This window comes from Coturnix japonica, chromosome Z (genome assembly GCF_054131305.1).
Source record: "Coturnix japonica strain WE chromosome Z, WE-NBRP24, whole genome shotgun sequence".
Lineage (NCBI taxonomy): Eukaryota > Metazoa > Chordata > Aves > Galliformes > Phasianidae > Coturnix > Coturnix japonica.
The window spans coordinates 32,686,818-32,714,665 of NC_140702.1; the positions used below are offsets into that span (position 1 = coordinate 32,686,818).

General features: G+C 51.8%; 2 protein-coding genes across 2 annotated transcripts; both read right to left on the minus strand.

Annotated features, from left to right (window-relative positions):
• Window positions 1-1,988: 1,988 nt before the first annotated feature.
• LOC146753896 (uncharacterized) lies at window positions 1,989-13,589 on the minus strand. Its single transcript, XM_085530060.1, has 22 exons — window positions 13,483-13,589; window positions 13,041-13,218; window positions 11,888-12,020; window positions 11,587-11,804; window positions 11,273-11,398; window positions 10,861-10,947; window positions 10,507-10,611; window positions 10,130-10,279; window positions 9,813-9,964; window positions 9,476-9,614; window positions 9,061-9,212; window positions 8,543-8,681; window positions 7,545-7,696; window positions 7,086-7,233; window positions 6,499-6,636; window positions 5,923-6,099; window positions 5,195-5,350; window positions 4,944-5,045; window positions 4,730-4,832; window positions 4,440-4,496; window positions 4,286-4,351; window positions 1,989-4,173 (listed from the first exon to the last, which is right to left on the minus strand). The coding sequence occupies exons 1-22, from the start codon at window positions 13,587-13,589 to the stop codon at window positions 4,010-4,012; spliced, it is 2,949 nt and encodes a 982-aa protein (XP_085386186.1). The 3' UTR covers window positions 1,989-4,009.
• Window positions 13,590-16,201: 2,612 nt separating this feature from the next.
• Window positions 16,202-25,660, minus strand: LOC146753897 (uncharacterized). Its single transcript, XM_085528141.1, has 18 exons — window positions 25,425-25,660; window positions 25,124-25,224; window positions 22,845-22,949; window positions 22,465-22,617; window positions 22,147-22,298; window positions 21,810-21,948; window positions 21,395-21,546; window positions 20,877-21,015; window positions 19,879-20,030; window positions 19,420-19,567; window positions 18,833-18,970; window positions 18,257-18,433; window positions 17,529-17,684; window positions 17,278-17,379; window positions 17,064-17,166; window positions 16,774-16,830; window positions 16,620-16,685; window positions 16,202-16,507 (listed from the first exon to the last, which is right to left on the minus strand). Exons 1-18 carry the CDS (start codon window positions 25,540-25,542, stop codon window positions 16,344-16,346), a joined length of 2,322 nt encoding a protein of 773 aa, XP_085384267.1. The 5' UTR covers window positions 25,543-25,660; the 3' UTR covers window positions 16,202-16,343.
• Between the last annotated feature and the right edge of the window lie 2,188 nt (window positions 25,661-27,848).

Here is a 27,848-nt window from a genome sequence, read left to right on the forward strand (position 1 = left end):
TTTTTGTGATTGCAAATAGGTCATGCTTTCCCAATTATGCCATGGTTACCAGCTTCTCCTGTTTATTTCCCATACTGGGCACATTGGTAGAGAGACGCTTCAGATCAGCTATAGGCCTTGTTGCCTTCTCAGAAGAGCCCTCCCTAATACCTCCAGGACAAGTCTGGGGTATTCCCTACCACCTCCCAAGGTGACAGCCTTCCCACATGCTTCTCTATCACACAGAACACCCCTTCCCCCATCATATATAAATTAAAGGCCTGCCAACCAGCCCAGCCAACTTGCTCCCAAGAATGATAGTGGCCCTTCTAGTCAGTTGGCTTCCATCTGCCATCAGCATTCCCCCTTTCTCAAGGCTGCATCCCAAGCCACAGTACCCAAAGCCCTGAGCTCAAATCCATTCGCAAAGCCAGTCATTCAGCGTGGCCACCCTCCTCCTTTTGTCCAGATTCCAGTCACCAACTGAGAGGACAGAGGAGAACACTACTTGAGCTCCTCATCCTTACAGCTGACTTCCCAGAGCCCTGAAGTCCCTCTTGATCACCCAAGAACTTATTTTGCCTACCTCTTCATTTTCAATGTGGAAAACTAGTATGGGTCACAATCAGAGAACTTAACCAGGCAACTGATGTTCCTAGCAACATCTCTCACCCACACTCCAGGCAGGCAACACACCTCACTGTGGGATGGGTCCGAGTGGCATACTGGATGCTCTGTTCCCCTCAGAACAGAGTCCCCTGGGATGACAGCCCTTCTTTTTTTCCTGACTGATGCTGTTGCAAAATGGGGAGCAGACTGACAAGCCTTGGGCAGCCTTTCACCAACATCCACATCCCCCAGTTCCTCCAGCTCCAGAGCCCCATGCCTGTTTATGTAAGGGTACCTGGGAAGGTGGGACAGCTGGCAGGGCAGTCTGCTTGTTGCCCCATACAGGGACATGTTTCCATCCCTTGCTGTCTCTGAGGTCACCTTTTCCCACCTGACTGTGAGAGAGCAAACGATCCCCCGCACTGCCTGGGGAGCATCTCCCTCACTTCCTATATAGATGGCAGAGTGCATCTCCACCAATTGATCCCCTTCCCACAATCCCAGATGCTTATCAGCCTTTTGGCTGAGCAGATCATCCACCTGCTCACATCACACACACGTGGTATCCCTGCTGCCCTTCTGTAGCAGCGACCAGGCCAGGCATTCTCTGCAGCCTGAGCCCTGAACTGTGGCGTGGACATTCATGCTTTCATTCTGAGTCCCCATGTCCCGGACCACAGCTGCACTTCAGTGTGTCAAGAGAGCAATGACCTAAGTGACGTGTTAAGTGCTAAGTGTTAAGCCCTTCCTACATGGCAAGGTACCCTGCCCTGCCTGCTTGCCCTTCCTGATCTGTGCTGGCTGATCCACTCGGAGTTTGCCCCAAAAATCACTTGCTTCACAGCCAGATAACAACCCTTCTTGCTGGGAAGACCCACGAATGGCCGGCTTAAGGATTTCTCCGCGGTAGAACGGCCCACGTGATTCGCACGCCGTGACTCCTCCTTTCCATCTCTTGTGGGCAATGATGCTTCACTGCCCTCCGAGGTTTTTCTAAGCAAGGCGCGTGGACTCTGCGCTGTTGCCCTGGCATCGCCCATGCCTCTTCAGCCGCTTTCACAAGCACTGCTAGGCTGCTCTGTTCTCTCGGGGTTCCCTGGATGAAAGAGCCACCCCAAAACTGAAGCTCGCGATCGGTCGCTGCGGTTCTAGGTGTCCCAGCAGCAAACCTTGGTGATCAAGCTGTTGATTCAGTAGGGGTGGGATGGAGGAAACCTGATCTGTTGTGAAACAAGTTGGCAGCACTGTGAGGCAGTGCTAGTGAATGCACCGTCTCAGTGCACAGGTAGCTAATTTTCCAGTAGACTCATATGATAGCAATAAAGCATTAGCTTTGGAATTGTGTGCAAAACTACCTTGGGACTTGGGCAAGGGGGGAAAAAATAACGAAAGAGGCACAGTCTTGTTGTTGTTCATTTTTTATCATTATTTTCAGCATAAACTTCAATACAAAAACAATCATATTTGTATATGTTTTCACAAGCACTTGCAGTTTTTAGCAAAAATCCCCAAACAAAAACATAGTTTTCTATCAAGCCCTTTTCATCAGACTTGGGAGGTTGCCTTGCACAAATCTTTGCATTGCATGCTTTCTGTTTTTACCTATTTTTCAATACAAGTAAAGGAATAAAGAGGACAAAAACTAGGAAGACATCAGATATTTTTTCTTCTTTCTGTCTAATACTAAGTTGATTTGACATCCAGTTTCTTTTCAGGGAATGTTTTTAACCAGCTCCAATTAAACTAGTCTAATCTGTTTTCGTTTAAATTGCTCTGAAATTCTGTTTGAGAACTTTGATGCCTCTAGCTTCTATACAGGCATGTCTAACCTGTGGCACATGACCAGGCACAGCCCACAATGCAGCCACCTTCTCTGCCCCATGCCATCACAGAGGAGGCTCGACCCCTCCAAGTATGCACTTACTGCTCAGCAACAAACACACACCAGTGTCCTATCAATGCAGTCTTGCCTGAAACAGGGCATGGGGAGGGTGTAGTGCAGTGCTAACATAAGCTATGGCAAATAATTTTAGACATTTTGAAACACTGGCTGAACTCGGTCCTTGGAACACAGAGAAACATGCAACTGTGCTTTCTGTTTTGATACAGGAACTTGAAAATAGGTTTCAAGATTGCTGATGAAGTCATCAATTTATGTTTGCAACTCCATTTGCAGGCAAAACAAGTGCAGATTTTCAAATGGAACGTAGAGTTGCAATCAGACATTCAACTCAAAACTCTGATCCTGTCTCTCTGCTGGACTTTCAGAAGCCCAGTCTTAGCAGAGAAAGGTATGCATCGCTTTACAATCAGGTGTTGTTCATGTCATCACCTTTTTTGGCACTGTCTACATTTGGGAACAGTTACTGTCAAAAATCTCTGACAAAGACCCTCACTAAGAGTTGCAACGACTGATGAATTAATTTCACAACGTATTCCAATTGTTTTATGACTTTGTTGCTCTCTTCTTTGTTTTAACATTTTAAATATTTTAAAAGATAACTTTTGTTACTTACATACATTATTTCTATTATGTTATGGGGGCTGCTTTGAAAGTAATGCTGCTTATTTTATGATCTTGGCAATATGGTAGCTGTGGTCACCTTCACTGCTGCACATGGTTACGATCACAGTATTAAGGCTGTTGTTCATGTGGTAGTGAAAATGCAGAGCTGAAGGTAGGGACCTCATTGGAAAAAATAAATAAATAAATAAATAAATTACTTTGCAGCTGAAAATCCTCTCTACCAAAAAGTTACTGCACTCATTGCATCTGTTGTAGATTCCATGAAAATAAAGAGGAGACATTACTTTAGGAGCTATCTCAGCCTCCTCTTCCCCAGCCTAAAAAAGCTTTAGTTGCTCCTCATAGGGCATATTTTCCTAGCCATTGACAAGCCTTGCTGCCCTTCTTCAGACCTGCTCCAGCACCTCAACGTCCCTTCTGTACTGAGGTTACGTACTGAACTGAACGCAGTACTTCAGGTGGGACCTCATCAGTGCCAAGAACAGGGGCATCATTACTTCCTGAGTCTTGCTCACCAACCATTCTAATAGGCACCTCGGCACACCACTGGCTCATATTCAGCCAACAGTATACCAAGATCCCTTTTCATCAGACAGCTTTCCTGCCACTCCTTCGCAAGCCTGGAATGATGTATGCCAGTTTAAGACTTTATCTTCTTCAGTGGGAATGCATGCTGCTGCTGACTGTTCAGCTCTCCAATGCACCTGTATCCTCATGAAAGGCCTTTAGCCCTTCTGGGGAATCGGTAGCACCTCCCCATTTTGTACTGGGAGCAAGAATTCTGAGGATACGCTCTTGCATCTAGACCAATCCTCTGATTTCCGTCCATTCTTGATGCTTCAGTCCACCAGGAGACAGCCAAAGGAACAGCTTCATAACGGAAGCATTAATCAGTCATCCTCGTGAGGAAAGAGGGAATGGCCACAGCCGGCAACACAGTTCTACAAGCCTGTCCCATCCTGATTTTGCCTGCCGCTGTGATTGTATCAGCTCCAGGACTGTCAGAGTTGCCAAAGAATGGACCACTGGATGGGTGTCATGTTCCAAAGGAAGGAGGACTGCAACAGAAGGAAACAAAACAGGGTTGAAACCCACCAACCCCTTCAGACCATGCCAGCCCCACCCATCACTTTTCCAGGCCAGGAGGAGCGCCTGAAACTAAGGGATTACCTGGAAGGCACTGCTCAGGATACTTCCATCTGCCCCAAGGATGTTCCTCTGTCTCTGCAGCATTTCCTTTGAGCAGGGAAAAACACAGCTGCACACTGCTCAGGCTCTGTCCCCTGCCCTCAGCCCCATCACACATGGCACTGTTCTCACTCACCACTGTAGGTTTTCTTCCAGTTTCCCTGACATCGGTCACAGTGGAGCCTCACCAGCCCTAGATACAGAGCTCACGTCAGATCCCCACTACCCAGCACGCTCCCAGGAGCACAGTCCAGCCAGCCCAGCTGCTTGCAGTCCTGCATCCCAGGCAGGGATGGTGCCTGACTGAGGACCTGAGCAAGGCACCGATGAGGGCTACTGCCATGGGCAGAGAGTACCTGCAGGCTGCAGGGCTATGCCTTGCTGCCAAGGACGGGGCTCAAAGAGGGACCCAGGGGATGAGCTCACCAATGAATGAGAGCGCCTCTTGTCGCAGAGAAGCCTGAGAATCCTTCAGGTGCAGCACGCTCTGCCACAGGTATTTTTGCACCCTCCTCCTGTCCTGTTGTAGCTGGAGAACACAAAGGCATGGGGCTTGCCTTGCTTCCCAGATACAGGTGCGGCCCCACTGCCAGAGTCCCTTTCCTCATCAAAGGGGTGGGGATTGCGGAGTTGTCCTCACCAAGCACTCCATGATCCCCAGTGTATTCCTCTTCATGGCCTGGTGCTCGATCTCCTGCCAGTTCAGGAACTTTGCACAAGCAACAAGGGCTTCCCTAGCAGCCTACAGAGCAAAAGATGTTGGGAGGTGGCACCATAGACACACATCCCAGGACCTGGAATACCTGCTGCCCTCACCCTCCATTCTCAGACCACCCCCTGAAGTGTAAGGCACACTCCTGCCTGCATACTGGCCTGGTCTGAAATTCATACCTGTGCAACGCTCGAGCTCTCATCGCTGTTTCGAAAGAGCAGAGGGATCAGGCCCCAGTGTACTTTCTTCTTCATTTTTCCCTTTTGCCACCACACCACAGCCTCTATCACATCTTTGAAGAGGAGGATGGAAGACTCCCGTACTTCATCTGACACCTGAAGGAGGAATAAAGGGGGAACTCAGCAACACTCTCTTGTTGCCCAAGGTGAGCGCAAGAGAAGATGTGGCTGAAGCAAAGTGAGATGCTTCAGTCACATTCTGCATAAATGTGCTGTGAATTCATGCTAATCAACACCACAGGTTTCCAGCACTCAGTGCCTGTGCCTCAGACTGCTCCCGCCAGCCACACTACCACGTCAAAGAAGAGCTCCACAAGCACCTGGAAAGGAGACAGGGCTGCCCTTCGGCAGTGCCTCCAGGGCACAGGCTGCCTGCTTAGCCTCCACCTCTCTGCTGCCACACCTGGGGAGAATGCCTGGTGCTGACAGTAAAGGGGCCACTGGAGAACCTGAAAGTAACCCTTGGCAGCAGGTGCTTTCGCTGTGATCAGGCTGGGCCCCAGCACAGGGGCCTCACATCACCAAGAACAACCAAGCTGCCAGGGACAAGGCCTGATGGGCTACAGAGCCCAGAAGAAATCCCACGATAGCCCAGAGGAGCAAAGAGAGAAGAGCGCATTCCAGCCGAGCACCCATCCGGAGATCTCAGTCTCCCACTGCAGACTTACGTGATTAAAAAGATGCAGGAGCTTGTCAGCCAGCTCCAGAGCGATGGGACGCAATGCCATCTTCCCCAGATGATTCATCACGTTCCTGAAGATACTCAGTGCATTACGAGTGATGTGAACGTTGCCAAACTGCAGGACATCTATGACATCTGGCAACAGGGCCCGCATTTCTCTTGCCTGTACAAAACACAGATTCCTTTTCATCAAGAGGGCAATGACCTCCCTGGCCTAAAAGCTCTGATTTCACAGTGCCAGCCACACGCCTTGCTCCCTGGCAGCAGGAGCTCCATAGGAATGGAAGCATCTGAGCGGGTGGTGCCCATGGGTGCACTGATACAGACATGAGGAGATGGGTGAAGGAGAGCAGAAGAGCAAGGACTCCACGTCCCAGGTTAGCCACCCCCTGTCCCAACAGGCCCCCAAGTAATCCATCTGGCAAGTTGCCAGGGAGCCATCAGGACCCACCATGGCCATCATTCAGATTCTTGAGTCTCAGGCAAGGTCAAGGCACAACACTGCCCACTGCTCTAGCACAAGGATGCCAACAGGGTTTTTGTTTGACTAGGTCCTGCTCACCATCTCAGCTCTCTCTGACAGAAGGACAAGGCCTCTGAGCCCCAGCCAGAGCAGTGGCAAGCTTTTAATCTTCAGAAACGTCTGGAAGAGGTCTGCGTTACACAACTCTTGCAGGATCCCTTCAGTGGGCTGCATCACCTGAAACGAACACAGCAGTGAGAGCCAGACAGAGGCAGCAGGACTCCCCGGGGCACCCTGCAGCTTCTTGCTTCTTTCACAGCTCTGGCCAGGGCACTGGGGCCACACAGCCTGGCCTGTGGCAACAGTGCCTTTGGAGGGCTTCACAGTCTCTCTCTGCGGCAGGCCCAGCACTACACCAGATGACTTTTTGGCCTGCTACTCCTGCCCTCTGGCCAGCCACAGCCTCTTGCCCTTATGCGTCTGAGGAGCGAATGACCAGCGGGAGCTGGCACAAAAATGGTACCTGGCATGGGCGGCCACAGGCACTTCAGCCATGGCCCTGACACTTCCCCTGCCCTTCCCCAGCTTTATTGTCTGGGGGGCAAGGCATGGCAAGGTAGGGAACTGAGGAAAGATAGCCCTCTCCTCCATAGCAGGAGAGCGAGGTGCCCTGTGTAGTAACTCACAGTCAGGCCAAGGAGACCAAGATCCACTGTGGTGATGCTGAAGGTCACACACAGCTGCTGGTCCTGAAGAACACTGCGCAGCTCTTTGAAGACCCTCTCTGAAGTTCCTGCTGGGGCAAGGATGCTCTTCCACATGTTCAGAGTAGTGCTGCAAATGAAGAGCCATGCTCTGTCAGTAGGGCTACCCGAGCCACAGCACCACGGCTTGGGAAGGCCTGGCAGGCCACAGGCCATTATCCAGCCCTGGCTCTGCCACCCTGCATCCTCCTGATGGGATCTCTGGGCTGCCTTAAACGGCACTGGCTGCTGCGGCCCTGACCGGCCTACTGGCAATGGAAAGCACAGTGGAATGGAGGGCCTGCTCCTCAGGGCGGCAGCTTTGCTTGGGTCTGGCAGCAAGAACATCTCCGAGACCCACTCCTCACATGAAAAAGACTGCAGGGATTTCAAGGATGGTACCTGTCACACTGTGGAAGGTGGGTCAACACACTCATCAGCGTATCTCTGGGAAACTGGCTGGCCAGCATTTTCAGCAATGAGAAGAGAGTCTGCTGAGATGATGCACACCTTCCTCTCAGGTTTCTATGGATGGAACTAAGAATCTCTGGTACCTGTTGGGAAGACACAGGGAGAACATTGCTGCAACTGTACTACAGCCAGTTGCCACACTAACAGTGACATCACTGCTCCTCCATTTGTTCTATGCTGGCTTAAAATGGATTCAGATACCCAAGAGCTGTGGAGAGCAGGCCACATCATCAGCAGTGCTAATGAGGTGGTTCAGAGGCATACTCTGCACAAAGGTGTGTTGTGTTCATGCAAAGCAATGCAACAGGTTTCAATCATGGGGTGCCTGTGTCTCAGAGTGCTCCCCAGACACCCAACCTGGTCAAAGCTGAGCTCCCATTCAGACAAGGAGGAAACAGGTCTGGCCTTCAGCGGTGCCTCTGGGGAACAAGCTGCCTGCATAGTCTCCAAATCCCTGCTGAGGCACCTGGGGAGAATGCCTGGTGCTGGCAGCAAAGAGAGCAGTGGAGGCTCTGAAAGTTAATGTTTGGCAGCAGATGCTTTGTTGTACAGAGGCTGAACAGGTCCCCAAACCCTGGCCTCACATCACCAGGAATAACCAAACTGTGACAAACAAAGCCTGCTCCACCTGCCCCCTGACCAGCCACAGCCTCTTGCTCTCACGCCTGTGAAAAGCAATTAACCTGCAGAAGCAGGATCTGGCACAAAAGTGGCACCACACATGGGTGGCCACAGGTAATTCCCTCTCCAGCCCTGCAGACTTCTCAACCTGGACAGAGGCAACGGTTCTCCCTGGTCACACATCCGTGACCTCAAATCAACCCCTACATTTTCCTAGCTTCCTGTTCTGGGGGGCAAGACAGGAAAAAGCAGGGAACTGGAGAAAAAGAGCCCTGAAAAAGAGTACGGTGCATTGTCTGGAAACTCACAGTCAGGCGAAGGAGGTCCAACTCTGCTGTGTGGATGCCACAGAAAAAGCCCCTCTTGAGTGCCAAGAATAGTGCTTCTAAGAACCTCTCTGATGACTGTGTAGAAGAAAGCACGCCCTTCCACATATCCATAGTAGTGCTGCAAACAAAGAGCAACACTGCGTCAGCAGGGCTACCTCTCAGGCACAGTGCAATCACTAAGGCAGGCCCGGCAGCATACAGGCTTTGCTGCGGCCCTGGCCCTGCTGCCCCGAATGCTTTTGGAGGCCTGAGGGCCCGGCCTGGGCAAACAGGAGGGGCTGAGATGGCCTTCCCGAGGAGCTTGATGGGGGCCCTGTGTTGTCTTGGTCAGCAGTGGCTGCTGCGGCCCTGATCATCCCACCAGTGCTGGAAAGCACAGTGGAATGGAGGGCCTGCTCCTCAGGGATTTCCTGCAGCTTTGCTTAGCTCTGGCAGACAGAGTGCCTCCAAGCCTGCTCTTAACGTGAACGAGATCCCGGGGCTGTCAGGGCTGGTACCTGTCACTCTGTGGAAGGTGGGTCATCACACACATCATCACATCTCTAGGAAAGTGGCTGGCCAGCATATCCAGCAGTGAGAAGAGAGTCTGCTGAAGTGATGCACAACTTCCTTCCAGGTTTCTATGGATGGACCTAAGAATCTCTGGCACCTGTTGGGAAGACACGGGAAGAATACTACTGCAACTGTACTACAGTCAGTTGCCACACTGACAATCAAAGGTAATTCCCTCTCCAGCCCTGCGGACTGCTCAGCCTACACGGAGGCAATGGCTCTCCCTGGTCACCCATCCATGTCCCCAAATCAACCCCTGCCTTTTTCAAGCCTAACATTCTGGGAACAAGGCAGCGGTAAGCATGGAACTGGTGAAAAAGACCCCTGACAGAAAGCAGAGTGCAATTCCTGGTAACTCACAGTCAGGCGAAGGAGGTCCAACTCCACTGTGGGGATCCCACAGAATTTTTCCTCCATGATCACAGTGCACAGCACTTCTAAGACCCTCTCCGATGAACGTGTGAAGGAGAGCACGCTCTTCCACATATCCATAGTAGTGCTGCAAACAAAGAGCAACACTGCGTCAGCAGGGCTGCCCCTCAGGCACAGTGCTATCACTCAGGCAGGCCCGGCAGCATACAGGCTTTGCTGCGGCCCTGGCCCTGCTGCCCCGAATGCTTTTGGAGGCCTGGGGGCCCGGCCTGGGCAAACAGGAGGGGCTGAGATGGCCTTCCCGAGGAGCTGTCAGGGCTGGTACCTGTCAGTCTGTGGAAGGTGGATCAACACAGCTGTCAGCACATGCCTAGGGAACTGGTAGGCCAGCACATCAAGTACTGAGAGGAGTGTCTGCTGAACTGATGTTTTGTTGCTTTTTAAGCGTCTGTAGATGAACCCCATAATCACTGGCACCTGTTGGGAGGACACAAGGAGATTGCTGCTGCCACAGTACTGCAGCCATTTGCCCAGCTGCCAATAATGTTACTGCCCCTCCCACTGTTCTTTGCTGGCTTAAAGTGGCTTCAGGTGCCTGATCTGGGCAGGTAGGGTACAGTAATCCAGCCTCAGACTGCTTACGTGCATCAGCCAGATGCCAGGCTGTCTCAGAACTTCTTTCAGTATAATTTCGGCCCATGCATCGTCCTCATCAACGCAGTCTGCAGTGGTCCTTTCAAGGGCCATGAGGACGATGTCTGTTCTCTGAGGAGGTTGGAGTTTTCCAAATGGCTACGGTAAGAATGGAAAAGTGAGAGAAGACATGTCATGTTGAGTGAAAGAACATGGCCTGGAGGGGAGAACCAGAGTAAATGGAAGGGTGAAGACTCTGGCTTCAGGGCAGATACATGCTGTGGGCTCCCAGCTCTGCCCAAGCTTGTCTTGCAGGGAACCCTGAGCTGCAGGCTGCTCTGGGATGCAGAGAAGGGAAGATGGCTGGAAAGGTCCTGGCTCCTTACCTCCTCACAGAAACCGGTGGCCATGAAACCACAAAGCTTCCAGATCTGCTCCATGGCCCTCTCACGCACAGTTTTTCTCTGGGATTTGGTGAAGGGCAGAAGCACCTGTGAGGAGAGGAACTGCTGGTTTGCCTGGGAGCTGCTGATGCCCCCTCCAGCAGAAGCAGCTCTGCTGAGCTCCCGGCTGGAATCACAGCATCTGTCTAGGCTTCTGCTGAGCTGGTGCCCAGCCCTTCACAGGCCTAGTGCCAGAGGTCCCTTGCAGGTGTCTGCTGCTGCCAGTGTCACTCCTATAAAGAGCGTTCCAGTTCTACCAAAGTGAGCTCTGGGGATAGAGCTCCGCAATAGACAAACCTGCAAGATGTTCTGCAGCTCCTTTCTGCTGGAGGTGCGATGGCTGACCAGCAGCTTCTGCAGCATTTTCTCCATAGCATGCAGAGTCTGAGAAGAGAGAGCAACAGGATGTGGAAGTCTCTCAGAGAGCCCTCTCACCCCAAGGGAAGTGCTGTGAACTACTCTGACTGCCAAGGAAGGACATCCGCAGATCTATGCACAGCCTGGGGGAGGTGGCACGGCAGCAAAGCTGCTGTGTGCAACACCGGACGTGTAGCCTGGCCCATGGCAAGAATGCGAAGGCACCCTGCATATCCCACTGCTGACATCTCAGCAGCACTCACAGTCCCCCCGTCAACCCCTGCCAGTGCACAGGGTGCCAGTACGATGGCAGCTCTGCCCCCTCCCACAACCTCTTACATTGTCCTCTCACCTTGACTTTCTCTGCCAATTTCCTCTTACGGCAGAAAATAGCCAGGCTGTCACAAAAGCCCTTGTTTTTGCTGATTCTAGCAATGCTGCAGATGCTCTCCAGGAACATCACCTTGAGCTTATCCTCCTGGCCACCACACAGAGACAAGGAGAGAGTGTGAGCTGGGAGAACTGGGTCCAGTAGGCCCAGAGCATTGCAGGCTGCGGAGCAGTGTGGGATGCCCAGAGGGCAGCAGCTCTGTCCAGCTGGTGGCTCTCCTGCAGCCTGAAGGCAGAGCCAGAGGGACCAACAGTGGATGTTGGCACAGCTGTAACCTTTTCTGTTCTCCTGAGGAAGTTTTCTATGATACTTAAGGCCTCCTTCTCCTCCATCTCCTCATTCTCCTCCTTTGCACCAGGAGGCAGGCAGTCAGCATCTAACAAAGAAGCAGAGTGAGCTGTGCTGTTGAAGGGCCAAAGGCAGGCACAAGCAGACGAAGGAGCTCTGCCTTCTCTAGCCCTGTGCTTGCTCCCCTGGCAGGGGCTGCCCCTGGCTACCAGGACAAGGAGCCCTGGTGTTGAGCAGCAGGCACTCGCTGACTCAGCCCTGCCCACCCTGCTGGCGACGCTCACTCACCAGCATGCATCGACTGCATCTCGGTCACTTCATCAGACTCCACTGGAGGTCTTCTCTCCTGGGGAGCCACACTCTCTGCCCAGGCCACCCTGGGGTACCTGTGGGGTCTCTCCTCCATCCTGTGAGATGAAGGCTAAGGATGGGAAGGTAGCAGCCATGGGGCTGCCAGGGGTAAAGGGAAACGATGTGGGCTGCGCTTGGGAGCTCCTCGCCAAACCCAACACTCCTGCCCTGTCACCTTGCTGTCCTAACGGATATTACTGCACCAATCCTTAATTTTATCCCACAAACTCTTGACCTGATCATGGCTGTTCCTCAGACACAGCTTTTTGCAATCCACCCAATTCCTAACATAAAAGGCAACTCCCCAACCCCTCCTAACCATCCCTTCTATAAAGCCTGTAGTCCTTCATCAGGGCATTCCAAGCTTGAAATTCATCTCACTATGTTTTTGTGATTGCAAATAGGTCATGCTTTCCCAATTATGCCATGGTTACCAGCTTCTCCTGTTTATTTCCCATACTGGGCACATTGGTAGAGAGACGCTTCAGATCAGCTATAGGCCTTGTTGCCTTCTCAGAAGAGCCCTCCCTAATACCTCCAGGACAAGTCTGGGGTATTCCCTACCACCTCCCAAGGTGACAGCCTTCCCACATGCTTCTCTATCACACAGAACACCCCTTCCCCCATCATATATAAATTAAAGGCCTGCCAACCAGCCCAGCCAACTTGCTCCCAAGAATGATAGTGGCCCTTCTAGTCAGTTGGCTTCCATCTGCCATCAGCATTCCCCCTTTCTCAAGGCTGCATCCCAAGCCACAGTACCCAAAGCCCTGAGCTCAAATCCATTCGCAAAGCCAGTCATTCAGCGTGGCCACCCTCCTCCTTTTGTCCAGATTCCAGTCACCAACTGAGAGGACAGAGGAGAACACTACTTGAGCTCCTCATCCTTACAGCTGACTTCCCAGAGCCCTGAAGTCCCTCTTGATCACCCAAGAACTTATTTTGCCTACCTCTTCATTTTCAATGTGGAAAACTAGTATGGGTCACAATCAGAGAACTTAACCAGGCAACTGATGTTCCTAGCAACATCTCTCACCCACACTCCAGGCAGGCAACACACCTCACTGTGGGATGGGTCCGAGTGGCATACTGGATGCTCTGTTCCCCTCAGAACAGAGTCCCCTGGGATGACAGCCCTTCTTTTTTTCCTGACTGATGCTGTTGCAAAATGGGGAGCAGACTGACAAGCCTTGGGCAGCCTTTCACCAACATCCACATCCCCCAGTTCCTCCAGCTCCAGAGCCCCATGCCTGTTTATGTAAGGGTACCTGGGAAGGTGGGACAGCTGGCAGGGCAGTCTGCTTGTTGCCCCATACAGGGACATGTTTCCATCCCTTGCTGTCTCTGAGGTCACCTTTTCCCACCTGACTGTGAGAGAGCAAACGATCCCCCGCACTGCCTGGGGAGCATCTCCCTCACTTCCTATATAGATGGCAGAGTGCATCTCCACCAATTGATCCCCTTCCCACAATCCCAGATGCTTATCAGCCTTTTGGCTGAGCAGATCATCCACCTGCTCACATCACACACACGTGGTATCCCTGCTGCCCTTCTGTAGCAGCGACCAGGCCAGGCATTCTCTGCAGCCTGAGCCCTGAACTGTGGCGTGGACATTCATGCTTTCAGTCTGAGTCCCCATGTCCCGGACCACAGCTGCACTTCAGTGTGTCAAGAGAGCAATGACCTAAGTGACGTGTTAAGTGCTAAGTGTTAAGCCCTTCCTACATGGCAAGGTACCCTGCCCTGCCTGCTTGCCCTTCCTGATCTGTGCTGGCTGATCCACTCGGAGTTTGCCCCAAAAATCACTTGCTTCACAGCCAGATAACAACCCTTCTTGCTGGGAAGACCCACGAATGGCCGGCTTAAGGATTTCTCCGCGGTAGAACGGCCCACGTGATTCGCACGCCGTGACTCCTCCTTTCCATCTCTTGTGGGCAATGATGCTTCACTGCCCTCCGAGGTTTTTCTAAGCAAGGCGCGTGGACTCTGCGCTGTTGCCCTGGCATCGCCCATGCCTCTTCAGCCGCTTTCACAAGCACTGCTAGGCTGCTCTGTTCTCTCGGGGTTCCCTGGATGAAAGAGCCGACCAAAACTGAAGCTCGCGATCGGTCGCTGCGGTTCTAGGTGTCCCAGCAGCAAACCTTGGTGATCAAGCTGTTGATTCAGTAGGGGTGGGATGGAGGAAACCTGATCTGTTGTGAAACAAGTTGGCAGCACTGTGAGGCAGTGCTAGTGAATGCACCGTCTCAGTGCACAGGTAGCTAATTTTCCAGTAGACTCATATGATAGCAATAAAGCATTAGCTTTGGAATTGTGTGCAAAACTACCTTGGGACTTGGGCAAGGGGGGAAAAAATAACGAAAGAGGCACAGTCTTGTTGTTGTTCATTTTTTATCATTATTTTCAGCATAAACTTCAATACAAAAACAATCATATTTGTATATGTTTTCACAAGCACTTGCAGTTTTTAGCAAAAATCCCCAAACAAAAACATAGTTTTCTATCAAGCCCTTTTCATCAGACTTGGGAGGTTGCCTTGCACAAATCTTTGCATTGCATGCTTTCTGTTTTTACCTATTTTTCAATACAAGTAAAGGAATAAAGAGGACAAAAACTAGGAAGACATCAGATATTTTTTCTTCTTTCTGTCTAATACTAAGTTGATTTGACATCCAGTTTCTTTTCAGGGAATGTTTTTAACCAGCTCCAATTAAACTAGTCTAATCTGTTTTCGTTTAAATTGCTCTGAAATTCTGTTTGAGAACTTTGATGCCTCTAGCTTCTATACAGGCATGTCTAACCTGTGGCACATGACCAGGCACAGCCCACAATGCAGCCACCTTCTCTGCCCCATGCCATCACAGAGGAGGCTCGACCCCTCCAAGTATGCACTTACTGCTCAGCAACAAACACACACCAGTGTCCTATCAATGCAGTCTTGCCTGAAACAGGGCATGGGGAGGGTGTAGTGCAGTGCTAACATAAGCTATGGCAAATAATTTTAGACATTTTGAAACACTGGCTGAACTCGGTCCTTGGAACACAGAGAAACATGCAACTGTGCTTTCTGTTTTGATACAGGAACTTGAAAATAGGTTTCAAGATTGCTGATGAAGTCATCAATTTATGTTTGCAACTCCATTTGCAGGCAAAACAAGTGCAGATTTTCAAATGGAACGTAGAGTTGCAATCAGACATTCAACTCAAAACTCTGATCCTGTCTCTCTGCTGGACTTTCAGAAGCCCAGTCTTAGCAGAGAAAGGTATGCATCGCTTTACAATCAGGTGTTGTTCATGTCATCACCTTTTTTGGCACTGTCTACATTTGGGAACAGTTACTGTCAAAAATCTCTGACAAAGACCCTCACTAAGAGTTGCAACGACTGATGAATTAATTTCACAACGTATTCCAATTGTTTTATGACTTTGTTGCTCTCTTCTTTGTTTTAACATTTTAAATATTTTAAAAGATAACTTTTGTTACTTACATACATTATTTCTATTATGTTATGGGGGCTGCTTTGAAAGTAATGCTGCTTATTTTATGATCTTGGCAATATGGTAGCTGTGGTCACCTTCACTGCTGCACATGGTTACGATCACAGTATTAAGGCTGTTGTTCATGTGGTAGTGAAAATGCAGAGCTGAAGGTAGGGACCTCATTGGAAAAAATAAATAAATAAATAAATAAATTACTTTGCAGCTGAAAATCCTCTCTACCAAAAAGTTACTGCACTCATTGCATCTGTTGTAGATTCCATGAAAATAAAGAGGAGACATTACTTTAGGAGCTATCTCAGCCTCCTCTTCCCCAGCCTAAAAAAGCTTTAGTTGCTCCTCATAGGGCATATTTTCCTAGCCATTGACAAGCCTTGCTGCCCTTCTTCAGACCTGCTCCAGCACCTCAACGTCCCTTCTGTACTGAGGTTACGTACTGAACTGAACGCAGTACTTCAGGTGGGACCTCATCAGTGCCTAGAACAGGGGCATCATTACTTCCTGAGTCTTGCTCACCAACCATTCTAATAGGCACCTCGGCACACCACTGGCTCATATTCAGCCAACAGTATACCAAGATCCCTTTTCATCAGACAGCTTTCCTGCCACTCCTTCGCAAGCCTGGAATGATGTATGCCAGTTTAAGACTTTATCTTCTTCAGTGGGAATGCATGCTGCTGCTGACTGTTCAGCTCTCCAATGCACCTGTATCCTCATGAAAGGCCTTTAGCCCTTCTGGGGAATCGGTAGCACCTCCCCATTTTGTACTGGGAGCAAGAATTCTGAGGATACGCTCTTGCATCTAGACCAATCCTCTGATTTCCGTCCATTCTCGATGCTTCAATCCACCAGGAGACAGCCAAAGGAACAGCTTCATAACGGAAGCATTAATCAGTCATCCTCGTGAGGAAAGAGGGAATGGCCACAGCCGGCAACACAGTTCTACAAGCCTGTCCCATCCTGATTTTGCCTGCCGCTGTGATTGTATCAGCTCCAGGACTGTCAGAGTTGCCAAAGAATGGACCACTGGATGGGTGTCATATTCCAAAGGAAGGAGGACTGCAACAGAAGGAAACAAAACAGGGTTGAAACCCACCAACCCCTTCAGACCATGCCAGCCCCACCCATCACTTTTCCAGGCCAGGAGGAGCGCCTGAAACTAAGGGATTACCTGGAAGGCACTGCTCAGGATACTTCCATCTGCCCCAAGGATGTTCCTCTGTCTCTGCAGCATTTCCTTTGAGCAGGGAAAAACACAGCTGCACACTGCTCAGGCTCTGTCCCCTGCCCTCAGCCCCATCACACATGGCACTGTTCTCACTCACCACTGTAGGTTTTCTTCCAGTTTCCCTGACATCGGTCACAGTGGAGCCTCACCAGCCCTAGATACAGAGCTCACGTCAGATCCCCACTACCCAGCACGCTCCCAGGAGCACAGTCCAGCCAGCCCAGCTGCTTGCAGTCCTGCATCCCAGGCAGGGATGGTGCCTGACTGAGGACCTGAGCAAGGCACCGATGAGGGCTACTGCCATGGGCAGAGAGTACCTGCAGGCTGCAGGGCTATGCCTTGCTGCCAAGGACGGGGCTCAAAGAGGGACCCAGGGGATGAGCTCACCAATGAATGAGAGCGCCTCTTGTCGCAGAGAAGCCTGAGAATCCTTCAGGTGCAGCACGCTCTGCCACAGGTATTTTTGCACCCTCCTCCTGTCCTGTTGTAGCTGGAGAACACAAAGGCATGGGGCTTGCCTTGCTTCCCAGATACAGGTGCGGCCCCACTGCCAGAGTCCCTTTCCTCATCAAAGGGGTGGGGATTGCGGAGTTGTCCTCACCAAGCACTCCATGATCCCCAGTGTATTCCTCTTCATGGCCTGGTGCTCGATCTCCTGCCAGTTCAGGAACTTTGCACAAGCAACAAGGGCTTCCCTAGCAGCCTACAGAGCAAAAGATGTTGGGAGGTGGCACCATAGACACACATCCCAGGACCTGGAATACCTGCTGCCCTCACCCTCCATTCTCAGACCACCCCCTGAAGTGTAAGGCACACTCCTGCCTGCATACTGGCCTGGTCTGAAATTCATACCTGTGCAACGCTCGAGCTCTCATCGCTGTTTCGAAAGAGCAGAGGGATCAGGCCCCAGTGTACTTTCTTCTTCATTTTTCCCTTTTGCCACCACACCACAGCCTCTATCACATCTTTGAAGAGGAGGATGGAAGACTCCCGTACTTCATCTGACACCTGAAGGAGGAATAAAGGGGGACCTCAGCAACACTCTCTTGTTGCCCAAGGTGAGCGCAAGAGAAGATGTGGCTGAAGCAAAGTGAGATGCTTCAGTCACATTCTGCATAAATGTGCTGTGAATTCATGCTAATCAACACCACAGGTTTCCAGCACTCAGTGCCTGTGCCTCAGACTGCTCCCGCCAGCCACACTACCACGTCAAAGAAGAGCTCCACAAGCACCTGGAAAGGAGACAGGGCTGCCCTTCGGCAGTGCCTCCAGGGCACAGGCTGCCTGCTTAGCCTCCACCTCTCTGCTGCCACACCTGGGGAGAATGCCTGGTGCTGACAGTAAAGGGGCCACTGGAGAACCTGAAAGTAACCCTTGGCAGCAGGTGCTTTCGCTGTGATCAGGCTGGGCCCCAGCACAGGGGCCTCACATCACCAAGAACAACCAAGCTGCCAGGGACAAGGCCTGATGGGCTACAGAGCCCAGAAGAAATCCCACGATAGCCCAGAGGAGCAAAGAGAGAAGAGCGCATTCCAGCCGAGCACCCATCCGGAGATCTCAGTCTCCCACTGCAGACTTACGTGATTAAAAAGATGCAGGAGCTCGTCAGCCAGCTCCAGAGCGATGTGACGCAATGCCATCTTCCCCAGATGATTCATCACGTTCCTGAAGATACTCAGTGCATTAAGAGTGATGTGAACGTTGCCAAACTGCAGGGCATCTATGACATCTGGCAACAGGGCCCGCATTTCTCTTGCCTGTACAAAACACAGATTCCTTTTCATCAAGAGGGCAATGACCTCCCTGGCCTAAAAGCTCTGATTTCACAGTGCCAGCCACACGCCTTGCTCCCTGGCAGCAGGAGCTCCATAGGAATGGAAGCATCTGAGCGGGTGGTGCCCATGGGTGCACTGATACAGACATGAGGAGATGGGTGAAGGAGAGCAGAAGAGCAAGGACTCCACGTCCCAGGTTAGCCACCCCCTGTCCCAACAGGCCCCCAAGTAATCCATCTGGCAAGTTGCCAGGGAGCCATCAGGACCCACCATGGCCATCATTCAGATTCTTGAGTCTCAGGCAAGGTCAAGGCACAACACTGCCCACTGCTCTAGCACAAGGATGCCAACAGGGTTTTTGTTTGACTAGGTCCTGCTCACCATCTCAGCTCTCTCTGACAGAAGGACAAGGCCTCTGAGCCCCAGCCAGAGCAGTGGCAAGCTTTTAATCTTCAGAAACGTCTGGAAGAGGTCTGCGTTACACAACTCTTGCAGGATCCCTTCAGTGGGCTGCATCACCTGAAACGAACACAGCAGTGAGAGCCAGACAGAGGCAGCAGGACTCCCCGGGGCACCCTGCAGCTTCTTGCTTCTTTCACAGCTCTGGCCAGGGCACTGGGGCCACACAGCCTGGCCTGTGGCAACAGTGCCTTTGGAGGGCTTCACAGTCTCTCTCTGCAGCAGGCCCAGCACTACACCAGATGACTTTTTGGCCTGCTACTCCTGCCCTCTGGCCAGCCACAGCCTCTTGCCCTTCTGCGTCTGAGGAGCGAATGACCAGCGGGAGCTGGCACAAAAATGGTACCTGGCATGGGCGGCCACAGGCACTTCAGCCATGGCCCTGACACTTCCCCTGCCCTTCCCCAGCTTTATTGTCTGGGGGGCAAGGCATGGCAAGGTAGGGAACTGAGGAAAGATAGCCCTCTCCTCCATAGCAGGAGAGCGAGGTGCCCTGTGTAGTAACTCACAGTCAGGCCAAGGAGACCAAGATCCACTGTGGTGATGCTGAAGGTCACACACAGCTGCTGGTCCTGAAGAACACTGCGCAGCTCTTTGAAGACCCTCTCTGAAGTTCCTGCTGGGGCAAGGATGCTCTTCCACATGTTCAGAGTAGTGCTGCAAATGAAGAGCCATGCTCTGTCAGTAGGGCTACCCGAGCCACAGCACCACGGCTTGGGAAGGCCTGGCAGGCCACAGGCCATTATCCAGCCCTGGCTCTGCCACCCTGCATCCTCCTGATGGGATCTCTGGGCTGCCTTAAACGGCACTGTCTGCTGCGGCCCTGACCGGCCTACTGGCAATGGAAAGCACAGTGGAATGGAGGGCCTGCTCCTCAGGGCGGCAGCTTTGCTTGGGTCTGGCAGCAAGAACATCTCCGAGACCCACTCCTCACATGAAAAAGACTGCAGGGATTTCAAGGATGGTACCTGTCACACTGTGGAAGGTGGGTCAACACACTCATCAGCGTATCTCTGGGAAACTGGCTGGCCAGCATTTTCAGCAATGAGAAGAGAGTCTGCTGAGATGATGCACACCTTCCTCTCAGGTTTCTATGGATGGAACTAAGAATCTCTGGCACCTGTTGGGAAGACACAGGGAGAACATTGCTGCAACTGTACTACAGCCAGTTGCCACACTAACAGTGACATCACTGCTCCTCCATTTGTTCTATGCTGGCTTAAAATGGATTCAGATACCCAAGAGCTGTGGAGAGCAGGCCACATCATCAGCAGTGCTAATGAGGTGGTTCAGAGGCATACTCTGCACAAAGGTGTGTTGTGTTCATGCAAAGCAATGCAACAGGTTTCAATCATGGGGTGCCTGTGTCTCAGAGTGCTCCCCAGACACCCAACCTGGTCAAAGCTGAGCTCCCATTCAGACAAGGAGGAAACAGGTCTGGCCTTCAGCGGTGCCTCTGGGGAACAAGCTGCCTGCATAGTCTCCAAATCCCTGCTGAGGCACCTGGGGAGAATGCCTGGTGCTGGCAGCAAAGAGAGCAGTGGAGGCTCTGAAAGTTAATGTTTGGCAGCAGATGCTTTGTTGTACAGAGGCTGAACAGGTCCCCAAACCCTGGCCTCACATCACCAGGAATAACCAAACTGTGACAAACAAAGCCTGCTCCTCCTGCCCCCTGACCAGCCACAGCCTCTTGCTCTCACGCCTGTGAAAAGCAATTAACCTGCAGAAGCAGGATCTGGCACAAAAGTGGCACCACACGTGGGTGGCCACAGGTAATTCCCTCTCCAGCCCTGCAGACTTCTCAACCTGGACAGAGGCAACGGTTCTCCCTGGTCACACATCCGTGACCTCAAATCAACCCCTACATTTTCCTAGCTTCCTGTTCTGGGGGGCAAGACAGGAAAAAGCAGGGAACTGGAGAAAAAGAGCCCTGAAAAAGAGTACGGTGCATTGTCTGGAAACTCACAGTCAGGCGAAGGAGGTCCAACTCTGCTGTGTGGATGCCACAGAAAAAGCCCCTCTTGAGTGCCAAGAATAGCGCTTCTAAGACCCTCTCTGATGACTGTGTAGAAGAAAGCACGCCCTTCCACATATCCATAGTAGTGCTGCAAACAAAGAGCAACACTGCGTCACCAGGGATACCCCTCAGGCACAGTGCAATCACTAAGGCAGGCCCGGCAGCATACAGGCTTTGCTGCGGCCCTGGCCCTGCTGCCCCGAATGCTTTTGGAGGCCTGAGGGCCCGGCCTGGGCAAACAGGAGGGGCTGAGATGGCCTTCCCGAGGAGCTTGATGGGGGCCCTGTGTTGTCTTGGTCAGCAGTGGCTGCTGCGGCCCTGATCATCCCACCAGTGCTGGAAAGCACAGTGGAATGGAGGGCCTGCTCCTCAGGGATTTCCTGCAGCTTTGCTTTGCTCTGGCAGACAGAGTGCCTCCAAGCCTGCTCTTAACGTGAACGAGATCCCGGGGCTGTCAGGGCTGGTACCTGTCACTCTGTGGAAGGTCGGTCATCACACACATCATCACATCTCTAGGAAAGTGGCTGGCCAGCATATCCAGCAGTGAGAAGAGAGTCTGCTGAAGTGATGCACAACTTCCTTCCAGGTTTCTATGGATGGACCTAAGAATCTCTGGCACCTGTTGGGAAGACACGGGAAGAATACTACTGCAACTGTACTACAGTCAGTTGCCACACTGACAATCAAAGGTAATTCCCTCTCCAGCCCTGCGGACTGCTCAGCCTACACGGAGGCAATGGCTCTCCCTGGTCACCCATCCATGTCCCCAAATCAACCCCTGCCTTTTTCAAGCCTAACATTCTGGGAACAAGGCATCGGTAAGCATGGAACTGGTGAAAAAGACCCCTGACAGAAAGCAGAGTGCAATTCCTGGTAACTCACAGTCAGGCGAAGGAGGTCCAACTCCACTGTGGGGATCCCACAGAATTCTTCCTCCATGATCACAGTGCACAGCACTTCTAAGACCCTCTCCGATGAACGTGTGAAGGAGAGCACGCTCTTCCACATATCCATAGTAGTGCTGCAAACAAAGAGCAACACTGCGTCAGCAGGGCTGCCCCTCAGGCACAGTGCTATCACTCAGGCAGGCCCGGCAGCATACAGGCTTTGCTGCGGCCCTGGCCCTGCTGCCCCGAATGCTTTTGGAGGCCTGGGGGCCCGGCCTGGGCAAACAGGAGGGGCTGAGATGGCCTTCCCGAGGAGCTGTCAGGGCTGGTACCTGTCAGTCTGTGGAAGGTGGATCAACACAGCTGTCAGCACATGCCTAGGGAACTGGTAGGCCAGCACATCAAGTACTGAGAGGAGTGTCTGCTGAACTGATGTTTTGTTGCTTTTTAAGCGTCTGTAGATGAACCCCATAATCACTGGCACCTGTTGGGAGGACACAAGGAGATTGCTGCTGCCACAGTACTGCAGCCATTTGCCCAGCTGCCAATAATGTTACTGCCCCTCCCACTGTTCTTTGCTGGCTTAAAAGTGGCTTCAGGTGCCTGATCTGGGCAGGCAGGGTACAGTAATCCAGCCTCAGACTGCTTACGTGCATCAGCCAGATGCCAGGCTGTCTCAGAACTTCTTTCAGTATAATTTCGGCCCATGCATCGTCCTCATCAACGCAGTCTGCAGTGGTCCTTTCAAGGGCCATGAGGACGATGTCTGTTCTCTGAGGAGGTTGGAGGAGTTTTCCAAATGGCTACGGTAAGAATGGAAAAGTGAGAGAAGACATGTCATGTTGAGTGAAAGAACATGGCCTGGAGGGGAGAACCAGAGTAAATGGAAGGGTGAAGACTCTGGCTCCAGGGCAGATACATGCTGTGGGCTCCCAGCTCTGCCCAAGCTTGTCTTGCAGGGAACCCTGAGCTGCAGGCTGCTCTGGGATGCAGAGAAGGGAAGATGGCTGGAAAGGTCCTGGCTCCTTACCTCCTCACAGAAACCGGTGGCCATGAAACCACAAAGCTTCCAGATCTGCTCCATGGCCCTCTCACGCACAGTTTTTCTCTGGGATTCGGTGAAGGGCAGAAGCACCTGTGAGGAGAGGAATTGCTGGTTTGCCTGGGAGCTGCTGATGCCCCCTCCAGCAGAAGCAGCTCTGCTGAGCTCCCGGCTGGAATCACAGCATCTGTCTAGGCTTCTGCTGAGCTGGTGCCCAGCCCTTCACAGGCCTAGTGCCAGAGGTCCCTTGCAGGTTCCTGCTGCTGCCAGTGTCACTCCTATAAAGAGCGTTCCAGTTCTACCAAAGTGAACTCTGGGGATAGAGCTCCGCAATAGACAAACCTGCAAGATGTTCTGCAGCTCCTTTCTGCTGGAGGTGCGACGGCTGACCAACAGCTTCTGCAGCATTATCTCCATAGCATGCAGAGTCTGAGAAGAGAGAGCAACAGGTTGTGGAAGTCTCTCAGAGAGCCCTCTCACCCCAAGGAAAGTGCTGTGAACCACTCTGACCGCCAAGGAAGGACATCAGAAGATCTATGCACAGCCTGGGGGAGGTGGCACGGCAGCAAAGCTGCTGAGTGCAACACCGGACGTGTAGCCTGGCCCATGGCAAGAATGAGAGGGAAGGGGTGGGAGGAGAAGTGAGGCCAAGACCTGGCCTGCAAGGATCTTTAGTAATCTCTGCACGTGAATAATCCAGAGCCATGGTGACATGCAGAATTGGACTCTATTACCAAAACCAGGTTGGAAAGCAGGTATGAAGCATTGGAAAGTTCTATGGCAAGCATATACGTATTTATCAGATTTCCAAGAAAGTAATAGCATATTCATTGTTTTTCTGGGAACTCATTTACAAGCTGTCCCTCCTACTGACGCGTGTGAAGTTCCGAGTGGCAGTCTCACTCTGGTGGTCGTTGGGATGATGTCAGAAGTCTTCCTAAGGTTGATGTTCCTTCCTTGACCCAACTCCTTCACTTAAACCATTCAAAACCAGTTTCTTTGACTACCTTTCCCTTATATTTGCCCAGTTGCATTGTCTTGACTACAGAAATGTCAACATGTCCCACTGGTCTTTTGATTTTCCCCAAAGCCTAGGAATTTTTCTATGAAAGGCCCTTGTTCACCTGTTCCCTGATTTCAGTGAGAACTAAGTAGATCGCCCAGTACGTACTTGATTGTAAAGGCAGATGTTCAGGTCCTCTTCTGGAGGAAGATAGGAGATGGCTTTGAAGCACATAAATGCGAGAGGCATTATTTCATCCTCCGAAATGGCCTTCATTTCACTGCAAATAGAGAGACCCTGATGTTGGGAGCAGTGCCTTGATGCTGAGGCAGAGGTGGAACAAGTTCTCTCCTGGGCAAGGCTCCCTTGAAGGGATGTAGAGCCTGGCTGGGAGGTGCCTTCTCCACAGGACTGGCCTGGAGGATAGTCCTGATGCCTCCCGCTCTTGGGCAAGAGCCGAGACACTGCAGGGAGCTTCAGGGCTTCCTGTGACTTCTGGAGAAGCCCAGGGCAGAGGAGAGCTGAGGGCTTCCCTGCCCACATGGGGGATGTCACCAAGCTGAGGTCAGAGCCTCCAGGATTGTACCCTGGGGAAGAGCAGGGAAAGCCAAGGTTGGGCAGGTACCTCAAGGCAGCGACTGCAAGCATGGCTTGGTACCGCACTGCTGTGCACAGCTGGTCCATGGGCTCATTTTCCAGCAGCTCCTGTAGAGAACAACCAAGATAGGACCTAGCAGTCACCAGCACCAGCAGACGTGGTGGCTGATCAGTAATGCCAGGGGAGCCCCAGTGCCCCCAGCCCAGCACCAGAATGCAAAGGCACCCTGCATATCCCACTGCTGACATCTCAGCAGCACTCACAGTCACCCCGTCCACCCTTGCCAGTGCACAGGGTGCCAGTACGTGGGCAGCTCTGCCCCCTACCACAACCTCTTACATTGTCCTCTCACCTTGACTTTCTCTGCCAATTTCTTCTTACGGCAGAAAATAGCCAGGCTGTCACAAAAGCCCTTGTTTTTGCTGATTCTACCAATGCTGCAGATGCTCTCCAGGAACATCACCTTGAGCTTATCCTCCTGGCCACCACACAGAGACAAGAAGAGAGTGTGAGCTGGGAGAACAGGGTCCAGTAGGCCTAGAGCATTGCAGGCTGTGGAGCAGTGTGGGATCCCTGGAGGGCAGCAGCTCTGTCCAGCTGGTGGCTCTCCTGCAGCCTGAAGGCAGAGCCAGAGGGACCAACAGTAGATGTCGGCACAGCTGTTACCTTTTCTGTTCTCCTGAGGAAGTTTTCTATGATACTTAAGGCCTCCTTCTCCTCCATCTCCTCATTCTCCTCCTTTGCACCAGGAGGCAGGCAGTCAGCATCTAACAAAGAAGCAGAGTGAGCAGTGCTGTTGAAGGGCCAAAGGCAGGCACAAGCAGAGGAAGGAGCTCTGCCTTCTCTAGCCCTGTGCTTGCTCCCCTGGCAGGGGCTGCCCCTGGCTACCAGGACAAGGAGCCCTGGTGTTGAGCAGCAGGCACTCGCTGACTCAGCCCTGCCCACCCTGCTGGCGACCCTCACTCACCAGCATGCAATGACTGCATCTCGGTCACTTCATCAGACTCCACTGGAGGTCTTCTCTCCTGGGGAGCCACACTCTCTGCCCAGGCCACCCTGGGGTACCTGGGGGGTCGCTTCTCCATCCTGTGAGATGAAGGCTAAGGATGGGAAGGTAGCAGCCACGGGGCTGCCAGGGGTAAAGGGAAACGATGTGGGCTGCGCTTGGGAGCTCCTCGCCAAACCCAACACTCCTGCCCTGTCACCTCGCTGTCCAAACGGACACTGAAGTGCCTCCAGGGTGGTGCCAGCTGTTTCTGTGTGTCACAGGGATAGGTCACAAAGGGCCCTTCTGTGACCTGTTGCCCCACCCAGGTGGGGCTGGCTCAGAACCCTGGGGCTGAAATAGCATACACCAAACTCCCCCCCAGCAGGAACACATGCTTACCCAGTAAGCTTTGGAAGTAGGTCTGAGAACAGCCATGCTGCCTAGGCTTTCCTGCTTTTGCTGTGAGGCAAGTGACAGCCACAGCAGGACAGAGGAGGAAGACAAACATTCACCATCAGTTCAGCAGCTGTTTTGCTCACAGGCTTGTGAGCTCCTGAACATTAACTACTAAGTATTAAAGATGTAAATGATGAGTTTCACACAAGGGATACAATCCTCTACCGTTGTTTCTTGTTAGCTGACAATACACTGTCAGATAACTGCTAAAACTGCATCCCGATAAGGCATTTCCCTGCTCTTCACCACAAGTAGCTGAAATTAAAGAGACAGAACCTGCTATGTTTTCAAGTTTCCTAACATCAACCAGTTGAAAGTTTTAACGCAACAATTAACACATCATGAAAATTATTAATTTTACTTTTTTTGTTTATTTGTTTTCTTTTTTGGCCAATAGTGTTTAAAACAGCAACAACAACATACCCAAAACAAAACAAAATAAAAAAAAACAGACAAAGCAAGTGAAGGTCTGAACCTTATGTGTAAATATTCTGGTAAAGACATTACTGCACCAATCCTTAATTTTATCCCACAAACTCTTGACCTGATCATGGCTGTTCCTCAGACACAGCTTTTTGCAATCCACCCAATTCCTAACATAAAAGGCAACTCCCGAACCCCTCCTAACCATCCCTTCTGTAAAGCCTGTAGTCCTTCATCAGGGCATTCCAAGCTTGAAATTCATCTCACTATGTTTTTGTGATTGCAAATAGGTCATGCTTTCCCAATTATGCCATGGTTACCAGCTTCTCCTGTTTATTTCCCATACTGGGCACATTGGTAGAGAGACGCTTCAGATCAGCTATAGGCCTTGTTGCCTTCTCAGAAGAGCCCTCCCTAATACCTCCAGGACAAGTCTGGGGTATTCCCCTACCACCTCCCAAGGTGACAGCCTTCCCACACGCTTCTCTATCACACAGAACACCCCTTCCCCCATCATACCTAATTTAAAGGCCTGCTAACCATTACAGCCAACTTGCTCCCTAGAATGTTTGTGGCCCTTCTAGTCAGTTGGCTTCCATCTGCCATCAGCATTCCCCCTTTCTCAAGGCTGCATCCGAAGCCACAGTACCCAAAGCCCTGAGCTCAAACACCTGTGGGAGGAATAAAGGGGAACCTCAGCAACACTCTCTTGTTGCCCATGGTGATCTCAGCTTCCCAGCTAAGGTCAGAGCCACCAGGATTGTGCCCTGGGGAAGAGCAGGGAAAGCCAGGGTTGGGCTGGTACTTCAAGGCAGCATCCCAAGCTATAGCACCCAAAGCCCTGAGCTCAAATCCATTCTCAAAGCCAGTCATTCAGCGTGGCCACCCTCCTCCTTTTGTCCAGATTCCAGTCACCAACTGAGAGGACAGAGGAGAACACTACTTGAGCTCCTCATCCTTACAGCAGACTTCCCAGAGCCCTGAAGTCCCTCTTGATCACCCAAGAACTTATTTTGCCTACCTCTTCATTTTCAATGTGGAAAACTAGTAACGGATCATAATCAGAGAACTTAACCAGGCAACTGATGTTCCTAGCAACATCTCTCACCCGCACTCCAGGCAGACAATACACCTCACTGTGGGATGGGTCCGAGTGGCATACTGGATGCTCCGTTCCCCTCAGAACAGAGTCCCCTGGGATGACAGCCCTTCTTTTTTTCCTGACTGATGCTGTAGCAAAACGGGGAGCAGACTGACAAGCCTTGGGCAGCCTTTCACCGACATCCACATCCCCCAGTTCCTCCAGCTCCAGAGCCCCATGCCTGTTTATGTAAGGGTACCTGGGAAGGTGGGACAGCTGGCAGGGCAGTCTGCTTGTTGCCCCATGCAGGGACATGTTTCCATCCCTTGCTGTCTCTGAGGTCACCCTTTCCCACCTGACTGTGAGAAACCACTGCTTGAGGAGCATATCCCCCACACCCTTTCTGTAGGAACAGTAGAGTGGGAGCCTGCCATCAATCCCCT